Here is a 25,793-nt window from a genome sequence, read left to right as displayed (position 1 = left end):
AGTGAGCTGAAATCACGGCACAGACCCTAGCCTGGGTGACCAAGTGAGACTCTGTCTCAATCAAAAAAAAAGAGAAACTGCATCTTTTTCCATTGATTAGAGGGATGACTAAAAAAATAAGAATGCATCTTTTAAAAGATAAAGTTCAGATTCCTTTACTCACTTCCTCCTTCCCTGTATTGTTGTCTTCAAGATTTATTTATTGCCCTATGCCAGGATTAGCAGGTTAATGGCTCATAGATTCCCTAGCTTATTAACCCATTTATCTTGTTTACTGGTGGGAAAGGCAAAGATAAAAATGTTTTTGGCTGTAGTTGTCGAAGTGCAATGGGCAGCAGTATCCCATAAGGCCAGAAGGTGGTAGTGTTGTCCATAAAAGTAGACCATTTTTTTCCCTGGATTGTTCAAAATATTTTAAACCAGTCTGTATTTTCAAAATTCACATGGGATACACTTTTGAAATAGCAAAATCGGGGAATGTTTGTCTGTTTTTAATCAAGAGGACAGAGATATATTTATATATATAGTGTCACACATAAGGAATTATATGTTTACCTCTCCGGGCTTCGGCTGGCATAGATACTGCATTGTTACAAATGAGATTATGAACCTATAATTAAATGATACTACTTTAAGGGGTTGTTTTGTATCTCTCGTACTGAAATATAATAAATTGCCTGGGGAGCTTTCTTCCCTCTTTCAATTTATTTATTATTTATTTATTTACTTTTGAGACTGACTCTCGCTCTGTCCCCTAGGCTGGAGTGCAGTGGTGTGATCTCGGCTCACTGTAACCTCCATCTCCCAGGTTCCAGCGATTCTCCTGCCTCACCCTCCCGGGTAGCTGGGATTACAAGCGTGCGTCACCACACCCGGCTAATTTTCTTTGTAATTTTAGTAGAGACAGGGTTTCACCATGTTGTTCAGGCTGGTCTCAAACTCCTGACCTCAGTGATTGGCCCGCCTCAGCGTCCCAAAGTGCTAGGATTACAGGCCTAAACCACCGCGCACGGCCCTCTTTCAATTTCTTAATTTTCTTTTTCGTCCTGTTGCTTTTCTCCCTCCTCCCCATGCCAGCTGTATGTAAGATGGTATCTTATTTTCACAGACGGTTGTAATTTAAATAGACTGTTGTAGTTTCTACTGCAAGACACAACTGTTGAAAGCGTGATTTCTAACATTTTACATAAAACTGCTGTAAAAGGTTTACAGGAACTTAATACACATTGCTTATTTGGTTGATGCTTTCAGCACTCTGTAGGGCTTTCACACAGGACTAGCCTCAGTGGAATTTTATCGATTAAATTCATCTACCAATGGGTGATTGATTAATAATTATCCGTTTTATTGCATATTTAATAGGTGGAGGGGGCGGAATTGTTTATTTCTATGGCTAATTGCCCTCAGTTCAATTTTACCACCGTGATATTCATTCCACACGCTCTGATGAGTGTGGTACTTGAGACATTACCTTAGTGAGGGAAGGGACGAATGTTACAAACGAATCCGGAAGGACGCTGAAACTAACACCTGCAAATTATGTACGACATGTTTATATTCCAGGCCCTGGTTTAGCTTTTGGGAGACGTCAGTGAGGAAAACCCGTGAAGATCCCCATCCTTATGGTGCTTACCCTGAAGTTGGGAGTGGAGAGGGAGGTATTCAACCAGCAAGAAATCGGAAAACGCGCAGAGCGGCCGCGGGGTCGGGGAAACCGCGGGAGGCTTTCAGGGCTCAGGGCCGGCGGGCAGGCTTCAGCGGGCCTGCATTTTCTTAGGCATCCGCTTCAGGCGGGTTCAAGTTCTCAACCAGACCTTCGGCCATCCAGCGCCTAGGGAACGTCATGCGGGTGACTTCTCCCGCCGTGCAGAGCGGTGACCGGCGTTGCCGCGCTCAGTTCCCTGCCAGAGTTGGCTGGGGGCTTCCGTGATAACTGCGACCCCCTCTTGCCCCTGCGCCCCCCGACCGCGCGTCCGACCCCGGCCCCGCGTGTCCCCCACGCCCCACCACCCTGCACGCCCTACCCGCCCGCGCGTCCCCTCCGGACCGTGCGTCGCCGCCCTCACCATCGCGCCCCCAGCCGTGTGTCCCTTGCGACCGGGCCCCCGACCGCGCGTCACCACCTGCGACTCTACGAGCCCTGCGGGTCGCGGCCCACGAGAGACCGTGCGGCCATCTCGCCTCGAGGCCAGGCCGTCCTGCCTGGTCCTCACCTCCAGAGCGTGCATCCCCCGGCCCGTGCGGCCCCCTGAGGGGCGGGCACTGGGCGGCGCCGGACTGCGCGAGGCGAGGCGGGGCGGGGCGCCGGACGCCATCGCGTCGCTACCGGCCGGCGGCGGTCTGCTCCGGACTGCAGCCGTGTCCTCGCCGCCCTCCTCTCGCCCACGCCTCCTGGGCACTCGCCTGGTCCCGGCGGCGGCGCGCGCGGCCGCGTTGGGCGGTGGCGGTTCCGGGGATGGTGAGGCGGCGGCGCGCGGAGACGATGCTCCGGGGCTGAGGAGACGCCGGCACACGGCGCGACTGCCGAGCGCAGCGCCCACCCGCGGGATGGCTCAGGCGGCCGGCCCGGCGGGCGGCGGGGAGCCGCGGGCTGAGGCGGTGGGCGGCGAGGAGCCGCGAGAGCCCGAGGCAGCCGGCGGCGCGGCCGGGGGCTCGCAGGACGCGCTGAGCCTGGAGGAGATCCTGCGGCTCTACAACCAGCCCATCAACGAGGAGCAGGCGTGGGCCGTGTGCTACCAGTGCTGCGGCTCCCTGCGCGCCGCCGCCCGCCGCCGCCAGCCCCGCCGCCGTGTGCGCTCGGCCGCGCAGATCCGCGTCTGGAGGGACGGCGCCGTCACCCTGGCGCCCGCGGCCGACGACGCGGGAGAGCCGCCCCCCGTTGCGGGTGAGGCCGCCGGGCCCCTTTCCCTCGTAGTCCTTGGACCGCCCCCAGCTGGGCCGCCTTACCCTCAGCGTCCCCGGCCCTTCCGCCCCCCGTTTGCCACGGGATACCCCCGGGAGGATCCGGACGGGACCCGCAGGGGAGGGCGGCGTCAGGCCGTGGCGGGCCGGGGACCCTCGGAGGTCAGAGCCTCGTGGCGGGCGGCGGCGCAGATCCGCTGTGCGGAGGGCGTTGGGGCGGCCCTGGGGGGGCCTGGGCCTGCGGGCCGCGGGGCGCTCGTCATTGTGCAGTCCGTGCGACAGCTGCCCGCGGCGCGTTTGGGAGCGGTGGGCTGGGCCCTGCTCCTGGCCAGCGGCCTGTGCGCCTCACGCCGTGTTTGCTGACGCACGGCCGGGTTCGCGGGGTGGGGAGGGCATCGCAGGCTCTACGTGGGGGCTCCGCGCGGGTGCCGCTGTCGGGAACAGCGCACTCCTCACGGGAAGCTGGCAGTATTCCACGTTAGACAGCCTTTCCTCGGTTCAGAAATGTACAGATGATTCTGAACCCTGAGGAGAATTCTGCTATTTGGGGAGAAATGGAAAAATAGACTAAGAAATGATTTTTGGCTCCTGGACGTTAGAAGATACGATTACGTTCCTGTATGTGAAAATTGGTTGTGATGAAAAACAGGTTTGTAAAGCAAAAACTTGACAGGATGTCCGGATACAAAGAGAAAATGGGCCTTAGTTACGTCATTGTCTAATGCAAATTTTTCAGGATTATGACCTAAACAGTAATTTATAGCCAGGGTTTACTCAGATGCTCATTGAAGAGGAGGAGGAGGTTGAGGAAAGGTTTCTCTCATCAGTTTTTTTCTAATTCATTCTTTTGAGAGGCAAGTCTATTAAAAACATAGAAAAACAATCTACCCTCACTTTTAGAAAGTTGATGGAAATGTCAAAATGTTTAAGGTGAAAGATGTAATTTCGAATTAATAAAATGACATTTAATGAAAACCCTTGTCTAACTTGATTAAAACAATGTTCCAGGTTATACTTATTCTTTCAGTTCCGCCAGAACATGTTTTTAATCTTTTGTTTTTTTAGTGTCAGATAAACATTTTTATTTACATGCTTTTATCTTTTATTTTTTAGCGTCAGGTAAACACGTTTTTATTTAAAGCCATCTTTTTTTTTTTTTTTGAGACGGAGTCTCGCTCTGTTGCCGAGGCTGGAGTGCAGTGGCCGGATCTCAGCTCACTGCAAGCTCCGCCTCCCGGGTTTACGCCATTCTCCTGCCTCAGCCTCCCGAGTAGCTGGGACTACAGGCGCCCGCCACCTCGCCCGGCTAGTTTTTTGTATTTTTTTAGTAGAGACGGGGTTTCACCGTGTTAGCCAGGATGGTCTCGATCTCTTGACCTCGTGATCCGCCCGTCTCGGCCTCCCAAAGTGCTGGGATTACAGGCTTGAGCCACCGCGCCCGGCCTAAAGCCATCTTTTTAATTATTCTTTTGAAACTATTTCAAATAGTTTTTTGTTTATTTGATTGGCTTATTGCTTTTAAACCTGGACTTAATCTTAGTGGGAAATACTTGCAATTATAATTTATAGTGTAGTAATTGGTACAAAAAGATACATTTATAAAATACAGCAATGTCTGCCAGGTGCAGTGGCTCATGCCTGTAATCCCAGCACTTTGGGACGCTGAGGCAGGTGGATCACCTGAGGGTCAGGAGTTCGAGACCAGCCTGGCCAACATGGTGAAACCATGTCTCTACAAAAAATACAAAAATTAGCCAGGCGTGGTGGTGTGCCCCTGAAATACCAGCTACTCGGGAGGCTGAGGCGTGAGAATTGCTTGAACCTGGGAGGTGGAGGGTGCAGTGAGCGGAGATTGCACTACTGCACTCCCGCCTGGGTGACAGAGCGAGACCCCGTCAAAAAAATATAAATAAATAAATAAATAAATAAATACAGCAGTATCGTGCCTTGGGATTTAGCTGTTTCCAGAGGAAAAATGGTTGTATGCAGCCTGCTTTTAGAAGCAGCATTGGTAGTGGTGATTTCCAGAGAGAACAAGCCCCCAGTTTACATTGTCTTGTCACTGAAACTTAATCCCAAAATAGTGTAGTTTTGTTGTCAAAGATAGATAGATTCTTGTGGGTGGGTTTTTTGTTTTTTTGTTTTTTGTTCTGAACCATATGTTGAAATGGATTATTTTTTACATCAGTAGTGTGAGTGATAACATGTTGATCTCAGTGTAATAAACTGCTTTTATGGAGAAAATAGTGAGTGGAGTTGTTCTCCACAATTCGTAATAGGTTTATAATTCTCTTTCTCAGTTCTGCTCATGACCTGCACGACCAGTTATGGAGAGGCCTAATCCAAGTTGTTGATAGAGACTTGAGCGTTTTCTGTTGACTAAAATTATTGAAGAAGTTCATACTAAAATATTAGTTTATTTCCTCATGGGATTTAAGAATAGTTGCATGGCTCAGGAGGATACACAGTCTTCTGAAGATGTTATCTTGATTCTTAAACTTGATGAATAATTTGGTGGTGTGCACACTTAAAAATTCTTTTCTTTCTTTCTTTCTTTCTTTCTTTCTTTCTTTTTCTCTCTTTCTTTTCTTTTTTTCTTTTTTTTTTTTTTTTTTTTTTGACAGGGTCTTGCTGTATTGCCCAGGCTGCTGAAGGCTGGAGTGCGGTGGTGTAGTCATAGCTCATTGCAGCCTGGAACTCCTGGGCTTACGTAGTGATCCAACTGCCTTGGCCTCCCAAAGTGCTGGCGTTACAGGCGTAATCCACCTTGCCCAATCTCTCTTTTTCTTTTCTTTTTCTTTTTTTTTTTTTTGAGATGGAGTCTCCCTCTGTCGCTCAGGCTGAAGTGCAGTGGCGCAATCTCGGCTCACTGCAACCTCTGCCTCCCAGGTTCAAGCAATTCTCCTGCCTCAGCCTCCCAAGTACCTGGGACTACAGGCATGCACTACCATGCCCAGCTAATTTTTGTATTTTTAGTAGAGACGGGGTTTCACCATGTTGGCCAGGATGGTGTTGATCTCTTGACCTCATGATCTTCCTGCCTCGGCCTCCCAAAGTGCTGGGATTGTAGGCATGAGCCACCACGCCTGACTTCTTTTTTCTGTTTTTAAGGAACGTTTGTATTCATGAGACTTCCGTTGTAGGAACGAGTTGGGGAAAATAAGTTAAAAATTTTTTTTTTTTTTTTTGAGATGGAGTCTCGCTCAGTCACCCAGGCTGGAGTGCGGTGGCGCAATCTCGGCTCACTGCAAGCTTGCAAGCTCTGCCTCCTGGGTTCACGCCATTCTCCTGCCTCAGTCTGCAGAGTAGCTGGGACTAAAGACGCCCACCACCACACCTGGCTGATTTGTTTGTATTTTTAGTAGAGATGGGATTTCACCGTGTTAGCCAGGATGATCTCGATCTCCTGACCTCGTGGTCTGCCCATCTCGGCCTCCCAAAGTGCTGGGATTACAGGCGTGAACCACCGTGCCCGGCCAAAAATTTTTTTTTTTTGAGCACTTCTTTTTTTTTCTTTTGAGATGGAGTCTCACTCTGTTGCCCAGGCTGGAGTGCAGTGGTATGGTCTTGGCTCACTGCAACCTCTGCCTCCAGGGTTCAAGCAATTCTCTTGCCTCAGCCTCCCAAGTAGCTGGGATTATAGTTGTGTACCATCATGCCCGGCTAATTTTTGTATTTTTAGTAGAGATGGGTTTTCACCGTGTTGGCCAGGCTGGTCTCGAACTCCTGACCTCAGGTGATCCACCCGCCTCAGCTTCCCACAGTGGTGGGATTACAGAATTGAGCCACTGTGCTGACCACACTGTATTTTTCGTTGTATTTATCATGATTATATGTAGTTAGCAATTTGCAACATTTATGTTTTCACATCCATTGATTTCTTTTTTTTTTTTCTTTTTTGTTTTGAGACGGAGTTTTGCTCTTGTTGCCCAGGCTGGAGTGCAATGGCGCAATCTCGGCTCACCGCCACTTCTGCATCCCAGGTTCAAGCAGTTCTCCTGCCTCAGCCTCCCGAGTAGCTGGGATTACAGACATGCGCTACGCCGCCTGTCTAATTTTGTATTTTTAGTAGAAACGGGGTTTCCCCGTGTTGCCCAGGCTGGTCACAGACTTCCTACCTCAGTGATCCACCAGCCTCCGCCTCCCAAAGTTCTGTGATTACAGGCGCAAGGCCCTGCGCCCAGCCTGATGTATTTTCTAAATGGACGTTTAGGGAAGTTAAGTGATTAGTAACTCTTTGAATCAAATCTCCGGCTTTTAGTCTCTAGGCTTTGTGGTGTTGTGGAATGAAGCATTTGGTTTGAGTTTGTATTGTGATTCTTCCCCTTAGATAAGTGACAGTGAGTAAGTTCCCCAATCCTCCTGAGTCTAGCCTTCTGTGTAAAATCAGAATATATGGTTGTTTTCACCGGGTTGGGGCATAAGTGAGGATAATACATGTCAAGTGGCAAGACTTGCTATATAGCAGGTACTCAGTAGGTTTGAGTTTCCTTCCTCCCCTAAACCTGTGGTCCTTTCTCACCACCATACTGTCTCTAGTCCATCTGTTTTATGTTTTTACCAAGAGTTGGGGTAAATGTCAAGGTCAGAGTTTCTTAACTTTGGCACTGTTGGCATTTTTGGCTGAATAATTCTTTGTTGTGGTGGCTGTCCTGTGCAGCATCCGTGATTTGATCTCTAACACTGGATGCCAGTAAGCCCCTCCCCTGCAAATTGTGACTTTAAAAAAGTCTCTATCCATTGCCAAATGTTCCGTAGGGTGCAAAATCATCCCCGTTGAGAACCACTGCTCTAGCAGATGGCGCCCAGGATTGTGTTCTGGGTGGAGAAATGGATTCTTGCTGTAATCCTCGAGTGAGTGAATCCTTCTGCAGGCTATTGTCACTCTGTTGTTGAGCTGAATGAGTCCTGCTGGTTCTTGCCAGTACCAGCAGTATCACTCCATTTAGTCCTTTTAGAATAAATAGTACTTCATAGGCTTTACTGACTTTTTGGGGGACTGAATGTAGTAGTAATTGATTTTAAATCTTTTTTACTTTTAACAGTATTGATGCATCTGAGAAGGGTTAGATTCAGTTTGAATGAAATAAATAGAAATACGCTGTAAGAAAAACAGAAAAATGTTGAAAGGTGTCAGAGGCATGGAAATGAGACCAATGAAGAAAAAAAAATGAAGAATTAGTAAGTTTATTTAGCATTCAGGTAAAACTTAGAGCCATATTGCTAGCATGGCCATAAAAGCAGTGGGATATGGGACACAGGGAGATAAATTCAAGAAAAAGGAAAGACTAGCTTTCTAGAGAATCTCTTGAAAGTAAAAATGATTAAATTATGTATAACGTCTTGAAATGAGCAGTATGGTTAAGATGTATTTCTGTGATGACAGGAGGATAGATTGCTTAGAATCAAGAGAGTTTATGATTCTTGTTAGGTGGCTTAACATTTTATTTTCTGCAGTGTTTATGTAGTCGTAATAAGATTTTGTTGTTTGGGAAAATTTATTAGGTACAAGTTGATGAAGTTTTAACTTTCACACCCTTAATTAAGGGGTTAAAGACACGCAGGCTCTTCGTGTACTCATAAAGTATACCTGACTGGCAATTAGAGTACGTTTTGGTATACAGGGTCTTTAGAAAGTAGTGACTGATGCAATTTAGGTTATAGTCTAGATCTTCACATGGTTAAAAAGCATTTGCTTTTCTGGGATGCCACAAAGAATTATTTAATAGCAGTGGTATTAGAGATTAGAATCGTGTGTGGTCTCATAGTCTTTCAGGACTTAAATACCCATCTGACAACAATCATTTATTTTAAATTTTGCTTTCAAAATTTTTGATGTACCTTTAGTTTAGATGTATAAAGCATAATTTAAAAATTATGGCCATATATTGATTTAAAATAATCTTAAGCTTGGTGGAAGGTTTTCCTGAAAGGAGCAATGAATGCTTGTGTGCATACTAATAAAGGGATCCCTTGAGAATGGTTTCTTGGTATAGGGAACATTCAGGCTTTGTTTGGGTTTTGAAAAGAGGATATGATCAGTCAAGCTTCTCAGCAAGGTTCATGCTAATTTGGAGGGGAAGACGGTCTTGGAATAAAATCCTGTTTGATTTTAAAGAGAGAATATTTGTGGGAAAAGACTGAAATAGTGAAAAAATGTTTTTCTTTTTTTTTTTCGAGACAGAGTCTCATTCTGTCGCCCAGGCTGGAGTGCAGTGGCGCAATCTTGGCTCACTGCAGCCTCCGCTTCCTGGGTTCAAGCGATTCTCCTGCCTCAGCCTCCAGAGTAGCTGGGACTACAGGCACGTGCCACCACACCTGGCTAATTTTTGTATTTTTAGTAGACACAGGGTTTCGCCACGTTGGCCAGGATGGTTTCCATCTCCTGACCTTGTGATCCGCCCATCTCAGCCTCCCAAAGTGCTGGGATTACAGGCGTGAGCCACCGCACCCAGCAAAAAAATGTTTAAAAACATTTTTTTTGGTGCGCTCTTTCTGTATTTCTTGTGTTCCCATCCTGATCATTAAAGGAAAGGAATATATGAAGTATATGCGTAGGTTTCCGGGGTAGGTAGTGGGGGTGAATGGTAGAATTAGAGATTGATGAAATGCCTTATCAGTTACAGTAAGATAAAAATTATTCTCTTTGAATAATAAGTTCAAATATGTCAAGTTAATTCAATCTAACAAATATACTTTGAGTTCCTACTATGTACAAGTGATGTTCTAGTTTTACCTGGGTGATGTAAGGGTAAATAGTTCTAGTCATTATAGAAGAGAAAATAAAACAAACACAGTGGTAAATATACCATGAATAGTATATTTACACAGGCCCCTTGTAAGTGTGTGGGAGGAGCCTTAACAGTATGTTTAGATGTTCATTTGCAAAATTAAGATTTTAGCTGTAATTAGATAAGATTGCTATCCCCCCCCCCTTTTTTTTTTGAGACAAGGTCTCACTCTGTCACCCAGGCTGGAGGGCAGTGGCTTGATCGGCTCACTGCAACTTTGACCTCCCAGATTCAAGCAATCCTCCCACCTCAGCTTCCCGAGTAGCTGGGACTACAGGCGTGTGTTACCATGCCTGGGTAAGTTTTTTTTTTTTTTTTTTTTTTTTTTTGAGACGGAGGCTGGCTCTGTCACCAGGCTGGAGTGCAGTGGCGCAATCTCAGCTCACTACAACCTCTGCCTCCCAGGCTCAAGCGATTCTCCTGCCTCAGCCTCCTGAGTAGCTGGGACTACAGGCACGTGCCACCACACCAAGCTAATTTTTTGTATTTTTGGTAGGGACGCAGTTTCACCATATTAGCCAGGATGGTCTTAAACTCCTGACCTTGTGATCTGCCCGCCTCAGCCTCCCAAAGTGCTGGGATTCCAGGCGTGAGGCACTGCACCTGGCCCATGCCTGGGTAATTTTTATGTAGTTCTTTAGAGACAGGGATTTTGCGGCCAGGCGCGGTGGCTCAAGCCTGTAATCCCAGCACTTTGGGAGGCCGAGACGGGCGGATCACGAGGTCAGGAGATCGAGACCATCCTGGCTAACACGGTGAAACCCCGTCTCTACTAAAAATACAAAAAACTAGCCGGGCGAGGTGGCGGGTGCCTGTAGTCCCAGCTACTTGGGAAGCTGAGGCAGGAGAATGGCGGGAACCCGGGAGGCGGAGCTTGCAGTGAGCTGAGATCCGGCCACTGCACTCCAGCCTGGGCGACAGAGCAAGACTCCGTCTCAAAAAAAAAGAGACAGGGATTTTGCCATGTTGCCCAGGTTTGTCTGGAACTTCTGGGCTCAAGTGATTTGCCCACCTTGGCCTACCAAAGTGCTAGAATTGCAGGCGTGAGCCACCATGCCTGGCTTGCTGTCACTTTTGTTTGTTTATTTTGAGACAGTCTCACTTTGTTGCCCAGGCTGGAGTGCAGTGGCACGATGTTGGGTCACTACAACCTACACCTCCCAGGTTCAAGCAATTCTCATACCTCAGCCTCCTGAATAGCTGGGATTGCATGCACATGCCACTGAGCCTGGCTAATTTTTGTATTTTTAGTAGAGACGGGGTTTTTCCATATTGGCCACGCTGGTCTCAAAGTCTTGGGCTCGTATCTGCCTGCCTTGGCCTCCCAAAGTGTTGGGATTACAGGCGTGAGCCACCAAGCCTGGCCTGCTGTCACTTTTGGTTACAATTTACCATGTAATATATTTCCACTTCTGTTGGGTTGTAAGAGAGGGGTCACAGGAGTTTTGGAGAGAAATTTTGGAATAAATGCATTTGTGGTTTTATATCTGTTTCTACTTTTGCAGGGGGAAACAGTAGAAAGAATTTAGACATCTACAGATATTAGTCCTCAAGTAAGTTAGGACTCTTAGGAAACCATTGGCCTCACTAAGAGTTTTGACTAAACTTTAGAAGAAAAAAATCGTTGAGCTATCAAGGACTATATGTTGATAAGAGATGTTGAGTTGCATTCTGCTTGTTATATATGGAAGGTCAGATTCACTCTCCTGTGTCATTGGTCCTATAAAATAACAGCAGTTCTCATCCTCCTTTGGTAACAGTGTCATTAGAGCTGTATATATTTCCCTTTTAGTTCTTGTTGGCTAAGTAGAAAAAAGGAAAATGTCTTCTTTCAGATATTTGTTTAAAACTATGAAGGAAATATTGTGTTACCAAATGTAGTGGGAAAGTTTAGTGAATTTATTTTTTTATTTTTTACTTTTAAGAGCCAGGGTCTTTCTCTGTCAGAGCTCAGGCTGGAGTGCAGTGGTATGATCATAGCTCACTGCAGTCCCCAGCTCCTGGGTTTAAGCAGTCTTCTTCCTACCTCAGCCTCCCAAGTAGCTGGGACCACAGGTGTGTGCTGCCGCTTCTGGCTAATTTTTTTTTTTTTTATTCATTTGTAGAGAAAAATGTTGCCCAGACTGCTCTTGAACTCCTGACCTCAAATGATCCACCTGCTTCAGTCTCACGAAGTGCTGAAATTGCAGGTGCGAGCCACTGTACCTGACCAAACTTTTTATTTTAGGATAATTTTAGACTTACAGAAAAGTTGAAAAGATAATACAGCTAATTCTTTTTTTTTTTTTTTTTTTTTTGAGGCGGAGTCTCGCTCTGTCACCCAGACTAGAGTGCAGTGGTGCAATCTCTGCTCACTGCAAGCTCCGCCTGCCGGGTTGATGCCATTCTCCTGCCTCAGCCTCCCGAGTAGCTGGGACTACAGGCGCCCGCCACCTCGCCCGGCTAGTTTTTTGTATTTTTAGTAGAGATGGGGTTTCACCATGTTAGCCAGGATGGTCTCGATCTCCTGACCTCGTGATCCGCCCGTCTCGGCCTCCCAAAGTACTGGGATTACAGGCTTGAGCCACTGCGCCCGGCCAATACAGCTAATTCTTATTTGCCCGTCACCCAGTTCCCCTAATGTTAACATCTTATATTATTGTGGTATATTTGTCAAAACTGAAAAAGCAACATTGATGCATTGCCATTAACTAAACTCCAGACTTCATTTGGGTTTCCCCAGTTTTTCTATTAATGCCCTTTCTGTTTCTTTCTTTTTTTCTTTTCTTCTTTTTTTTTTTTTGAGACGGAGTTTTGGTCTTGTTGTCCAGGCTGGAGTGCAATGGTGCCATCTTGGGTTGCCACAACCTCTACCTCCTGGGTTCAAGGGATTCTCCTACCTCAGCCTCCTGAGTAGCTCAGATTACAGGCGCCAGCCACCACGCCTGGCTAATTTTGTATTTTTAGTAGTTTCTCCATGTTGGTCAGGCTGGTCTCAAACTCCTGACCTCAGGTGATCCGCCCGCCTCGGCCTCCCAAAGTGCTGGCGTGAGCCACCGCACTGGGCCTTAGTGTCCTTTTTCTATCGCAGAAATCCCATCTGAGATACCGTATTGCATTTAGTCATCATGTCTCCTTAGTTTCTTCTGGTTTGTGACAGTTTGTCATGACCTTGACAGTCTTGGCGAGTACTGGTCAGCTGTTTTCTCAAATGTCCCTCTATTTGGACTTGCCTGATACTTTTATGGCTAGACTGGGTTGTAGTTTTGGGGGAAGAATACCAGCGAGGTGAAGGGCTCCCCTGATCACATCATGTTGGGGCACATGATAACCTGTGACACCAGTGGTTATGATAACCTGGACACTTGATTAAGACAGTGTTAGGTTTCTCCACTAAAAAGTTACTATTTTTACTTTTTTTTAATATGTTGGTTTTTTTTTTTTTTTTTTTTGGAGACGGAGTCTCGCTCTGTCGCCCAGGCTGGAGTGCAGTGGCCAGATCTCAGCTCACTGCAAGCTCCGCCTCCCAGGTTTACACCATTCTCCTGCCTCAGCCTCCCAAGTAGCTGGGACTACAGGTGCCCACCACCTCGTCCGGCTAGTTTTTTGTATTTTTTTTTTTAATAGAGACGGGGTTTCACCGTGTTAGCCAGGATGGTCTCGATCTCCTGACCTTGTGATCCGCCCGTCTCGGCCTCCCAAAGTGCTGGGATTACAGGCTTGAGCCACCGCGCCCGGCCTATGTTGTTTTTAGAAAGGAGTCATTAATTCCAGCCTGCATTCAAGGATGGGGCCAGGTAATTAAACCACTTCCTGGAGACATGAATATCTTCTTAAAGTTATTTTGAATTCTGTGAAGAAGATTTGTGCCTTCTCCTCCATTTTTTTATGTATTCAGTCATTTGTTTGTATCAGTCTGGATTGACATACATTTTGTACTTTGGTTGTTTTGTTACTCAGATTGTTCCCGCCGTGGCCGCCATTGGGTGCTCCTTAGGCTTGGCTCCCGTGTTCCTTTGATATGCAGCCCTCCCTCTGTCTGGTGGAGCACGTCCTTGCTTTCTGGCACTACAAGATGTTTCAAGGCTCGTCTTAAATATTTCCTGCCCCATCCCTAGAGTCATCCATATTTCCAGGGAGCTCTTGTTTCTTTTATCGGAGAATGATGTTTAGAAACCATGATCTTAGCACTGGGTATGCTTGTTGCTTACTGTTTTGTTTTTATTTACTTTTTAAAGTTGTAGTCTTGCTCTGTTGCCCAGGTGGGAGTGCAGTGATGTGATCACAGCTCTTTGTAACTTTGAACTTCTGGGTACAGGTGATCCTTCCACCTCAGCCTCCTGAGTAGCTGGGACTATAAATGCACAACACCACTCCTGGCTAATTGTTTTGTTTGTTTTTTTCTAGAGACAGGGTCTCTCACTAGATTGCCTGGGCTGGTCTTGAACCCCGTTCAAGTGGTCTTCCTGCCTCAGCTTCCCAAAGTGCTGGGATTACAGGTGTGATCCACTGCGCCTGCCCTGTTTTTAATATAGAAGAAGAAATGTTAAAGAGTTTATTTTTGATTTTCAAACTCCAGATGGATATTTGGGTTTCAGATATCTACTTACTGGATAGTAGGAATAATACCACTATGAACATTGCTGCTTGTGTCTTTTGGTGAACAAATGTAGTGTTTTTGTTGAGTATGTGCCTAAAAGTGCAATTGCTAATTCGTGACATATGGTCAACAGAAGTAGGAATTGCCAGAAATTTTCCAAAGTGATTGTATCTCACAGACTTTTAAAATTAAAACCAATATGAAACATTAGTATAAATTTAAAGAGGATTTGATTAGGGTTAGGTATATGGAGGAGTTATATTCCTAATAATACCAAACTGCTGGCTTCTGAAAACCGTGACTCTTAGGTGTTTTTATACTAATTGTGCTAATGCTTTTTTTTTTTTTTTTTTTTTTTTATGAGTCAGAATTTTGCTCTTGTTGCCCAGGCTGGAGGGCAATCCTGCAATCTTGGCTCACTGCAGCCTCCACCTCCCGGGTTCAAGTGATTCTCCTGCCTCAGCCTCCGTGGTAGCTGAGATTACAGGCATGCACTACCACGCCTGGCTGATTTTGTATTTTTAGTAGAGATGGAGTTTCACCATGTTGATCAGGCTGGTCTCAAACTCCAGACATTGAGTGATACACCCCCCTCTGCCTCCCAAAGTGCTGGGATTACAGGTGTCAACCACTGTGCCGGGCCTAATGCATTTTTAAAAATTGAGTCTATGGTCTTTTTCTGTCATATTTCCCATTTTCTCTCCCATCCCTTAATTTAGTTAGAAGTTAAGTTCCTATCTAATATACTCCTTTAATATCTTGTATTTTGGAGACAGAAAAATATAAATACAGATAATTGGTGGGTAGTGCTACAATGTCACTAACCATCCCCATAGGTTGCCTGGTCCCAGGGTTTGTTCATGTCTTCCTGGATTTTTAGTGAAAATACCATATTAGAGATATTTCCATTACATGATTTCATGTATTCATTTCACCAATATTTGAGCGCCTTCTGAGTGCACTGGGCCAGATGTTGACGATACCAAGAGGCATAAAGTGCACTCATACCTTCAAGAAGCTCGTAGATGCAGAAACTAACACAGTACCATGCAGTTATTCTAAAATAGTGAAGATGTGCAGAAAAACCATGAGAGCCCAGAGAACAGAGTGGCTGACCCTGCCTGGTGACAGTAGGCGAGTGTTACAGAGGAGATCTGGTTTCTGGAGGTCTCCAGGATGGGGCTGTAGCATAAAAGGAAGGCTATGTGAGGCAGAAGCAGCAGCAATTGGAAAGGCTTGGATATGCAGAGGACGTTATATGGTGCTCAGAGAGCAGCAGTACATGGATGGCAAGTGCGACATTTGTGCTGCCACCCACTTTCACATGCCGAAGGCAGATAACTGCTAATCAGTTACCGCATTTTTTGCTGCCGAATTTATAAGCAGCCTCAAGAGTTCTCAACAGGGTGCTTCAGGTGGCTACTACCAATTACTTGGAGTTGGCACGTGAGGTTAAACCTGTTTGTCTTCTTTGTAGTGGGTGTTCACTGTGCCTGGGGCAGAGGATGTGTGTGGGAGTGGGGGGAGTGAGAAGGGCTGGAAAGGCACGTTGGCTGGGATCAGATGATGAAGGACTTTTTACCAGCCACATGGTCGAGTGTGTATTTATAGTCTGTACAGGCAGTGGAGAGCCATGGAAGGGTTTTAAGCAGGAAAATGATGTAAGCAGATTACTCTTTTTAGAAAGATAAATGTAGGGGCTTTGTAGATGTATTGAATTGGGTAAAATGGAGGGCAAAGACACCAGTAGGCATTTTATACTATCTTTAGATCTTTGTAGCCTTTAAGTTGCTAAACCAGTTAGGAGTGTTATGGCTGTTCAAGCAGGAGATGATAGAGGTCTGAATTAGGGCAGTAGAATTGGAGAGAAAGAATCAGATTGAGAGTGATTTAGGAAATAGGACAGGATATAGCTCTTCCACATTTTATGTGTGGGTGAGAAAGAGGAAGGATTGTTCAAAGGCTCTGACTTCTTGCCTGGGTGCTTGGGTGACAGGGTAGGCAGGAGGGGCAAGTTAGGATGGGAAGATAGATGATGATTTATACTTGTTGGAAATTAAATTGGCCTGGAAAATATTTTATCCTGTGGAGTCATGTTGATTCCCACCACGTTCCTTTGCTGCCTTGCAGATAATTGCAAATCAGCTAATTGAATGTCACACCATAACATGGAGAGAACTAAGAGCTGGCTACAGAAGATGCGGTTTTGAATCTTTTGGCTCTGATGCTTACTATTGAATAGTTATAACCTCAGGGAAGCCATTTAACTGTTTCTGATGCTGATACTCTCTTATTTTTTTTTTCTTGTATTCTTTTTTTTGTGTTTGTGGAGACCAGGTTTTGTCATGTTCCCCAGGCTGGTCTTGAACTCCTGGGCTCAAGCGATCTACCTGCCTTGGCCTCCCAAAGTACTGGGATTACAGGCGTGAGCCATGATGCCCGGCTGCTCTCTTTCTTTATTTGTAAAATGGAAGTAATATTTGTCCAGTCCTTCTCATGAAATTGTTATGAGACTCAAATGAGGAAATACATGTGGGGGCATTTTGTTATCTTGTATGTGCTGCACAAATACATTTTTACTGAGCCATTGCTATCCTTTGTAAAAAGATGAATACTTCCAAATTATTTGAGTCAAGATTGATAAGTTCTAAAACAATATTAAATACATGTTTGGAAGTCTATAAAATGATTCTTGAGGTTGAAAAAGTTTGAAATGTGGGTGTCCATAATGTGATTAGACCTTTGTTGTCTCAGGTGCTCCACCAGGTTTTTAGAATGGACTATGGAGGGTTACTTGCAGAATATCAGGGAAAGGTAATTAGTGCTGGACCACAGTTTATATTTTTTAATGATTTCCATATATTTTATATTATCTTGAATTTGGTTTTTTCCTCCTTTTACCACTTTCTGACTTGTTTGATACTCATTTATTAATCATTTAATTTAGCTCCTTTCAATCCTTTGGGGAGTGTAGGAGGGCTTATTTATGTAAATAATAAAACAATGTAACTATAACTTGCCCTATAAACTCTTGGAACAAATTTCATCTGAGACCTGTAAGGTAAGCCATAGTTTAGATGAAATTTTTGAACCGTTCTATTGCCTGACGTGTATAAACTTAAATGTTTTTGATGGGAAATTGTTAAGTTCCTTAAATTCGTGATTCGTGATAGTTGCCCCCTAACCCTGACCTTTTTTTTTTTTTTTGAGATAGAATTTCCCTCTGTCACCTAGGCTGGAGTGCAGTGGCTCACTCTCAGCTCACTGCAACCTCCGCCTCCTGTGTTCAAGTGATACTCCCTCCTCAGCTGAGGCTGTGGAGGCCTCTCACTACAGGCATGTGCCACCATGCCCAGCTAATTTTTGGTGTTTTTTTTTTGGTAGAGACAGGGTTTCTACATGTTGACCAGGCTGGTCTCGAACTCCTGACCTCAAATGATTCGCCCCCACTCAGCCTTCCAAACTGCTGGGATTATAGGCCTGAGTTACAGTGCTCAGCTTGACCTTCTTTAATTAATGTTCTTTTCATTATATTTTTATTTAAAGAATAGTACTTTATTCATAAGTGTAATAAAAATGTGTAACTTACAAAACTCATTACAAAAAGATATTTCTTGACTATATATATATAGTATATGTAGTAAAGGTTAAATAGCTGAAAATGTTTATAGTGAAGGTTAAATAGCTAAAAATGGCAAAGTGCAGTCTATGTCAAGGCTACGTTGTTTTTATAGTTTTTAAATCAGATCTCCCCAATCTTGACAGAGGGAAGGTAACACATTTGGGTAAATGGATATGGATAGTAGAGCTGTGATATATCTAAAGGGAGTTAGGGCTTGGAAGATAGAAGTTCTTGGGATGCCTCTCTGCAGGGCTCTTGTTGGCTAGGTTGTCTTGTACTCGATCAGATGCCACAGAAGGACAGGAGATTCTAAAGAGAATGGATACAGATGTGTGTATGAAATGCGTGAAAACCAGAACTGTTCGTTTGATAGCGAATACTAGAACATTTGGGATTGTCACCTGCTACAACTCTGTTTATGATTACTCCTGTAATCCTAGCACTTTGGGAGGCTGAGGCGGGCGGATCACGAGGTCCAGAGATCAAGACCATCCTGGCTAACACGGTGAAACCCCATCTCTACTAAAAATACAAAACTTAGCTGGGTGTGGTGGCGGGTGCCTGTAGTCCCAGCTGCTTGCGGGGCTGAGGCAGGAGAATCTCTTGAACCCTGGAGGCGGAGGTTGCAGTGAGTCGAGATGGAGCCACTGCACTCGAGCCTGGCGACAGAGCGAGACTCTATCTCAAAAAAAAAAGAAATTCAGGTGTGATTAGGCTGTGGAAATTTTTTTATTGCTAAATTTCAGCCTGTTAACTTCAAAACTATGAGGTTTTTTTCCCTAGTAATAACACAAAAATTGTCCCAGAAGCTTATTTAATATACTCCTGTCTTATAAAAGTATTACAGTTCTTGAACGGTTGTTGTTGATCAGTTTTGGTCAAATGTTTGAGAATATTAGTTTTGAAAACATGCAGCATGTTCAGGATGTTGTTTGTCCATCCATGATGAGCAGATCCTGTTCCACTTCCAAGTTATTTCATGAACCCTCTCCCTTTCACCCTCCTTACTGCCGTCGCCCTGCCTGGCTGCCCCCGGGGAGTGCTGCAGGACAGTGATAGTAGCCTCCTTGCTGGCTTTCCATCTGGTTCTCTCCACTACATTCTTCATGTTACAGCAAGACTGACCTGGAACTACCTGGACTCAGCTGACCCTCTTGCCTAGTATCCTTCAGTAGCTTCCCATTTTCTTTAAAATCAAATCTGAACTCCTCATGCTATCCTTACAAGCCTGTGTGATCTGCCCCCTGCCTGTCTAAACACAGTTTATGTTAGTCATCCACCAAACACTTCCAGGGCCTGTCACACGCCACCTCCTGCTTCCGGAACAGGTTCTTCCTCCCACCCCTGCAGTTGGTTCTACCCAGCTTCAAGTTCTCTGTTTCAGTACCATTTTTTGGAGGAATCTTACCTGGCCACCCCAAATGGGGTCATTTCTGTTACTCTCTCCCCCTTTTGGATCCATTTATCACTAGTTTTATTTTGTTTGATTGCTTTTTTTGGGCTGTGTTCAATAGAATGTAAGCCTATGAGGCAAGAACTGTGTCTAGCTTGTTTACTATGACAGTATGTCATCAGTGCTTATGAGTAGTACTTAGTAGGTGCTGAATAAATATTTACTGAACAATCGAAGGTGGGCGAGGTATGCTGGCAGGAGGGCAGGGTGTGTTCATTGGTCTCTCTCAGTTTTAGCATGAAAAAGAACATAATTTCACGTGGTTAGAGGGACTGAAACATTGTCTAGAATTTGGTCACATAATAAAAAGCTGGAGAATAATTCTGAGAACCATTGATCTTAAAAGTTTCAGAGATTCTATTTTTTTTGGTAGGTAGTTTGCCTTTTGCTTATTCAGCTAATTTGAATCATATTGATAATATGACTGCATGATAATTCAGCCATATGCTGAGGTTTCTACTTTAAAGATAAGTAGCTACCTTAATTTGAAAGTATTATTTTCATTCTCGCTGAGCAGACCCGTGGAGAAATGATCTGATTATCAATATTTAAGATGTATAATGTCTGCTGAAGATGACAGTGTTGTCTTAGTTATGAATTCTTTATAACAGACGTTTTATATCAGGGCTAGTTTGTTTCTTAAAGCCATTCTGTATCAGTTTATAGGAAGGCATAGGCTTTTCTGTTTCCTGGGACATAAGGGGACTCGTCTAATAATTTTTTTTTTTTTTTTTTTTTTAAACACAGTGTCTGGCTCTGTTGCCCAGGCTGGAGGACAGTGGTGCCATCTCGGCTCATTGCCCACCTCTTGGGCTTAAGCCATTCTCCCACCTCAGCCCTTCTTGCTTTTTTCCTTTCTTTTTCTTTTTCTTTTTTTTTGAGACGGAGTCTTGTTCTGTCACCCAGGCTGGAAGTGCAGTGGTGCGATCTCTGCTCATTGCAACCTCTGCCTCCTGGGTTCAAGCAATTCTCTGCCTCAGTCTCCCGAGTAGCTGGGCTTATAGGTGTCCGCCGCCATGCACGGCTAATTTTTGTAGTTTTAGTAGAGACAGGGTTTCACCATGTTGGCCAGGCTGGTCTTGAAGTCCTGACCTCTGTAATCCGCCTGCCTCGTCCTCCCAAAGTGCTGGGATTACAGGCATGAGTCACCACGCCCAGCCGAATTTCAGTAACCTAAGATAATGGTAGCCTTAAAAAGGCTTCAGATGATTAAATATGGTAAATTAGTTCCTTCAAACAACAAGTTTATTGGGATGTGTTTAATTAGAAGGCTAGAGTGAGTAACTGTGATGATGTAAAAGAAAATATCTGAAGTAGTATTTAAACATTAAGTTTTGAAAATACTTCAACATTATCAAAAAAGTACTTAGAGGAAGATAAATTATTCTGCTCCATCTCAAAAAAAAAAAAAAAAAAGAAATTCTGGGTGAAGTCATAGGATTTGTAAGTTTTAGAGGGATTCATTCCTTAGGTCTGGTGCAGTAGAACAGAAGTGGCCAACCTTTGAAGAAAGACTCAAAACTTGTCAAGTGTAAATACCTTGATGCTATACTGGTAGTTTCTAATTGAAGAAGGTGTTACTAAATTGAGGAATGCAGCCAGGCGCGGTGGCTCAGGCCTGTAATCCCAGCACTTTGGAAGGCCGAGGTGGGTGAATCAGGAGGTCAGGAGATCAAGACCATTCTGGTTAACACAGTGAAACCCCGTCTCTACTAAAAATACAAAAAAAATAGCTGGGTGTGGTGTCAGGCACCTGTAGTCCCAGCTACTTGGGAGGCTAAGCCTCCGCCAGGAGGCAGAGCTTGCAGTGAGCCGAGATCATGCCACTGCACTCCAGAGCAAGACTCTGTCTCAAAAAAAAAAAAAAAAAATGGAGGAATGCTTTACCCCATTCCTCAGAAACAGTAGTTAGCCTGGACAGTACCCTGCAGTCCCTGTCAATCCCAACAGCCACTGGAAGTGGGAATGGAGATGTATTAGTCCATTCTTGCATTGCTATAAAGAACTACCTGCGACTGGGTAATTTATAAAGAAAAGAGGTTTAATTGGCTCACTGTTCTGCATGCTGTACAGGAAGCATGGCTGAGGAGGCCTCAGAAAACTTACAATCATGGCAAAGGCGAAGGGGAAGCCAGCACGTCCTGGATGGCTGGAGCAGGAGGAAGAGAGAGGGAAAGAGGGGGTGCTACAGACTTTGAAACAACCAGATCTCATGATAACTCACTATCACAGGACAGCACTAGGGGGATGGTGCTACATCATTAGAAACCATCCTCATGATCTAATCACTTCCCACCAGGCCCCACCTCCAACATTGAGAATTACAATGGAACATGAGATTTGGGTGGGGACATAGAACCAAACCATATCAAGAGGATTAGAGTAAGAAAACCACACCAACGTGCATGAGGAGGAATCAGGAGTCTTAGATTGTGCTCTTCACTCTGTCACCAACTCCGTGTCATTTTGTGCAAGTCATTTGACTCCTTGAGCTCTCAGATTACTCATCTGTTTTTAATTAATTAATTAATGGTTTCTGAGGCAAGGCCTTGTTCTGTCACCCATTCTGGAGTGCCGTGGCACTATCACAGCTCACTGCAGCCTGGACTTCCTGGGCTCAAGTGATCCTCCTTCCTCAGCTTCCTGAGTAGCTATGACTACAGGCTTGTGCCAACATGCCTGGCTAATTTTTTATTTTTGATAGAAACTGGGTCTCACTGTTACCCAGGCTGGTCTCAAACTCCTGAGCTCAAATAGTCCTCCCACCTCAGCCTCCCAAAGTGCTGGGATTACAGGCACAAGACACCACACCCGGCCAGATGACTCACCTATAAAATGAATGGATTGTGCAAGATCATTTCCAAGATTCCTTTAAGCTCCGATGTCATGTGATTGGGAGTTTTGGATTCCTAGGTTAGCTTTTGAGCAGGAATTTGGATGGCATAGCTGTGTAGATGGTCAATACTTTGTCCTTACAGCCTTTTCATATTACCGTGAGTTACTCACCAGTTCAAATTGAATGACCAGGAGCTGTTGCATTCTCACAAAAAGTTTTAGCACTTTTACAGCATTTTCAGTTTTATATTGCAGGTCATTGAAAACAATCTTATTTTATAGACTCTTGTGCCCCTTTGACACCCCTCTATCATTCTTTTTAAGCACTTTGTTGTTTTCTGATATAAAAAGATGTTCCAGGCTTGTCTTGTAATTTCCCTGTCCCAGCCCTGAAGTCAGCCAATTTCCCATGGAATCCTGATTCTGTTGAGGGGGAATGGGCTTGGCGTGCCCCATGGGCTTCTCCCACTTTTGGTGGGCAGAGTTAGGAAATGTTTTGAAGTTGTGCAATACCTCTAGTTACAGTTTGCCACCACAGAGCTCCTTTTCTTCTCCTCACGTTAGGTTTGTATGTTCCTTCTCCCATAGTGTAAGTCATGACTCCCAGCAATATCAGTGTATTTACTCATGTGCTCATTGCTGCAATACATTAAAATAGTTTCAGAATTTTATACTACCAATAAGAAACGAACTATGAAAAATTTTAGATTTCTTTGTAATTCTCTTTATCTTCAGAATATATCCTACTGAAGATGTAAACTCATCTTCTTTTTTTTTTTTTTTGAGACGGAGTCTCACTCTGTCGCCCAGGCTGGAGTGCAGTGGCGCGATCTCGGCTCACTGCAAGCTCTGCCTCCCGGGTTCACGCCATTCTCCTGCCTCAGCCTCCCAAGTAGCTGGGACTATAGGCACCCGCTACCACGCCCGGCTAATTTTTTGTATTTTTAATAGAGATGGGGTTTCACTGTGTTAGCCAGGCTGGTCTTGATCTCCTGACCTCATGATCCGCCCGCCTCGGCCTCCCGAAGTGCTGGGATTGCAGGCAGGAGCCACCACACTCGGCCAACTCATGTACTCTTGAAGAGGCCACTCTCTGTTCCCGTTTGCCTGAGTGCTCCTCTCTTCCTCCCTCCCTCTCTTCCCCGCTATGCAGAGTAGGCTCTCAGAAAATGTTTACTGAAAGACAGTCTTTACCCTTCGTTGAGCTGTTTCTGTCCCGTAGTACTTTGTTGAGTAAAGTTAATTACCAATTTTATGGGAGTTAAGTCTACTTAACTACCAAAAGCATTAATGGTCTGAACAAACAATCATATGTATAAATAAATAAAATATATGTTATAAATCACTATTGAATATAGAGTTTTACATGACAATAAATAAATATATAAGTACAATAACAGTCTTACACTTATCAAACCCTATTATATAAACCCTTAGATAGTAAGCTCATTTTATATATATGTTCATGTAGTCTTTATTGCTTATATATAATTTTTAATTTAATTCATAGAACCTTAGGCCCCTTATTTTCTGGTCTCCATTTCAGCCAGGGTTTCTCATTAGGATCATTAAGAGATAAGGAGTTGTGGTTTGTCTTCTTTTATTTTTTCATTTTTGGTTTTTTCAACCAACTCATTTCAAATAAATTGTAGTTTCAATTTTATTTTTTATTTTAAGAATTGGGAGGCATACAAAAGCTGTTGTTTGTGATTTTTCTTTTGTGATGTCATAATATATTCTAAGGTGTTCAAATTCTAGTTAAGCACTAAAAAAATAACAAGGCTGATAGCATAACCACTGTGGGCTAGGTGTGAGGGTAAACATTGGGGAGAGGAAGAAGTGGGAGGATAGTATTGGGTGGAGGGAAAGGTATAGAGCTAAATGCATATTTGAATTTAGGTCAGTGAAATCTAAGTGTATTTTGAGGAAATTAAATTTTCTAGTACTGACCGGGCATGGTGACTCACACCTGTAATCCCAGCACTTTGGGAGGCCAAGGCAAGCAGATCACTTGAGGTCAGGAGTTCGAGACCAGCCTGGCCAACATGGCGAAACCCCATCTCTACTAAAAATACAAAAATTAGCGGGGCATGGTGGCGGTTGCCTGTAGTCCCAGCTACTCAGGAGGCCGAGGTGGGAGAATTGCTTGAACCCGGGAGTGGGAGGTTGCAGTGAATCAAAATCACGCCACTACACTCCAGCCTGGGTGACAAGAGTGAGACTCCATCTCAAAAAAAAAAAAAAAAAGCAGTTTTCTAGTACCCAGTATAATTGTGTTATTTGTTCTTTTTGTTAAAACTATTTAATAAGTGATTCTTTAAAATAGCTGTTTTTGTTTAAAAAGTATGTTTTAGTCAGCGACATTGACAGAAATATATTATTTGTTTATGTTCTTTGGTATTATGTATCAGTGATGGAGAAAAATACTAATGTTGGTGCAGCCAAATATTGTTCAGTTCTCATTATTCTTTAGGTGAACCTCTGTTGGAAAAATTACTAAATTAATTGTATGGTTTTGCCTAATCATGTATTAAAGAAAAACAGTCATATATTAAAGAAAATATAAGTTTAAACATTATTCCTTTGATGGAAATGATCACTGTATCTTTAAACTGGAAATGTATTTGGAGAAAAGCCTACGAGTCTTGTAAGATTTCCCAAAGAATACTTAAAATACCTTTAAAGTGTTTTAAGGTGTTTCTTAAAAGAAAGCAAGACTTTCAAACGTTTTTATTTGATTGATTTATATATCTGTATGAAATATGTATATATGTCTTAGATTTTATTACAATTAACCATTTTTTTCTCACTTTTTTCTTTGTTATTTTTTAAATGGGCCTATTTAAACTTAAATCTCTAACTAGGACCTTCAGGGATATTTGGTCATTCTAGCCTCTTTCATTTGCATAGATATTCTCATAGACATAAAACCATAGCCAGAGAAGCTCAAATATTTTTATCAATGATTTGAAAAAAGCTGAAATCCTTTGAAAGTAATCCTTTTCATTTTTATTACAGGTAAATTGGGATATTCACAATGTATGGAAACAGAGGTAAGTGAAATACTCAAATATTTCTTAGTGAAGCAACTTTGCAATCCTGTTTAGACTAACTTGAGTAGTGAACTATCTCATTATAGGTTCTTGGTCTTCTGATAAGATTTCTTTTTTTTTTTTTTTTTTTTTTTTTTTTGAGGCGGAGTCTCGCTCTGCCGCCCAGGCTGGAGTGCAGTGGCCGGATCTCAGCTCACTGCAAGCTCCGCCTCCCGGGTTCACGCCATTCTCCTGCCTCAGCCTCCCAAGTAGCTGGGACTACAGGCGCCCGCCATCTCGCCCGGCTAGTTTTTTGTATTTTTTTAGTAGAGACGGAGTTTCACCATGTTAGCCAGGATGGTCTCGATCTGCTGACCTCGTGATCCACCCGTCTCGGCCTCCCATTCTTTTTTTTTTTTTTTTTTTTTTTGAGATGGAGTTTTGCTCTTGTCGCCCAAGATCGTGCAATGGTGCGACCGTGGTTCACTGTAACCTTCACCTCCTGGATTCAAGCGATTCTCCCACCTCAACCTTCTGAGTAGCTGGGATTATAGGTGCCCACCACCACGCCCAGCTAATT

At 44.1% G+C, this 25,793-nt stretch overlaps 1 protein-coding gene across 5 annotated transcripts in view; it reads left to right on the top strand.

Moving 5' to 3' along the window:
• The first annotated feature begins 2,311 nt into the window (after nucleotides 1-2,311).
• SPIRE1 (spire type actin nucleation factor 1) overlaps nucleotides 2,312-25,793 on the top strand; it is a 197,212-nt gene continuing 173,730 nt past the window's right edge. For 2 of the 5 annotated variants that reach the window (XM_033178380.1, XM_033178379.1), the window contains exons 1-2: nucleotides 2,312-2,884; nucleotides 25,200-25,234. In XM_033178380.1, coding sequence (XP_033034271.1) covers nucleotides 2,548-2,884; nucleotides 25,200-25,234 — 372 coding nt within the window. In that variant the 5' untranslated portion in view covers nucleotides 2,312-2,547. Of the gene's footprint in view, nucleotides 2,885-3,010; nucleotides 3,551-25,199; nucleotides 25,235-25,793 lie in introns of those variants that run through there. The other 3 variants (XM_033178378.1, XM_033178377.1, XM_033178382.1) reach the window with 2 other exon arrangements.

This window comes from Trachypithecus francoisi, unplaced genomic scaffold (genome assembly GCF_009764315.1).
Source record: "Trachypithecus francoisi isolate TF-2019V2 unplaced genomic scaffold, Tfra_2.0 Lachesis_group19, whole genome shotgun sequence".
Taxonomy (NCBI): Eukaryota; Metazoa; Chordata; class Mammalia; order Primates; family Cercopithecidae; genus Trachypithecus; species Trachypithecus francoisi.
The sequence above is the reverse complement of the archived record's forward strand: the minus strand, read 5'-3'. Positions and strand labels throughout refer to the sequence as shown.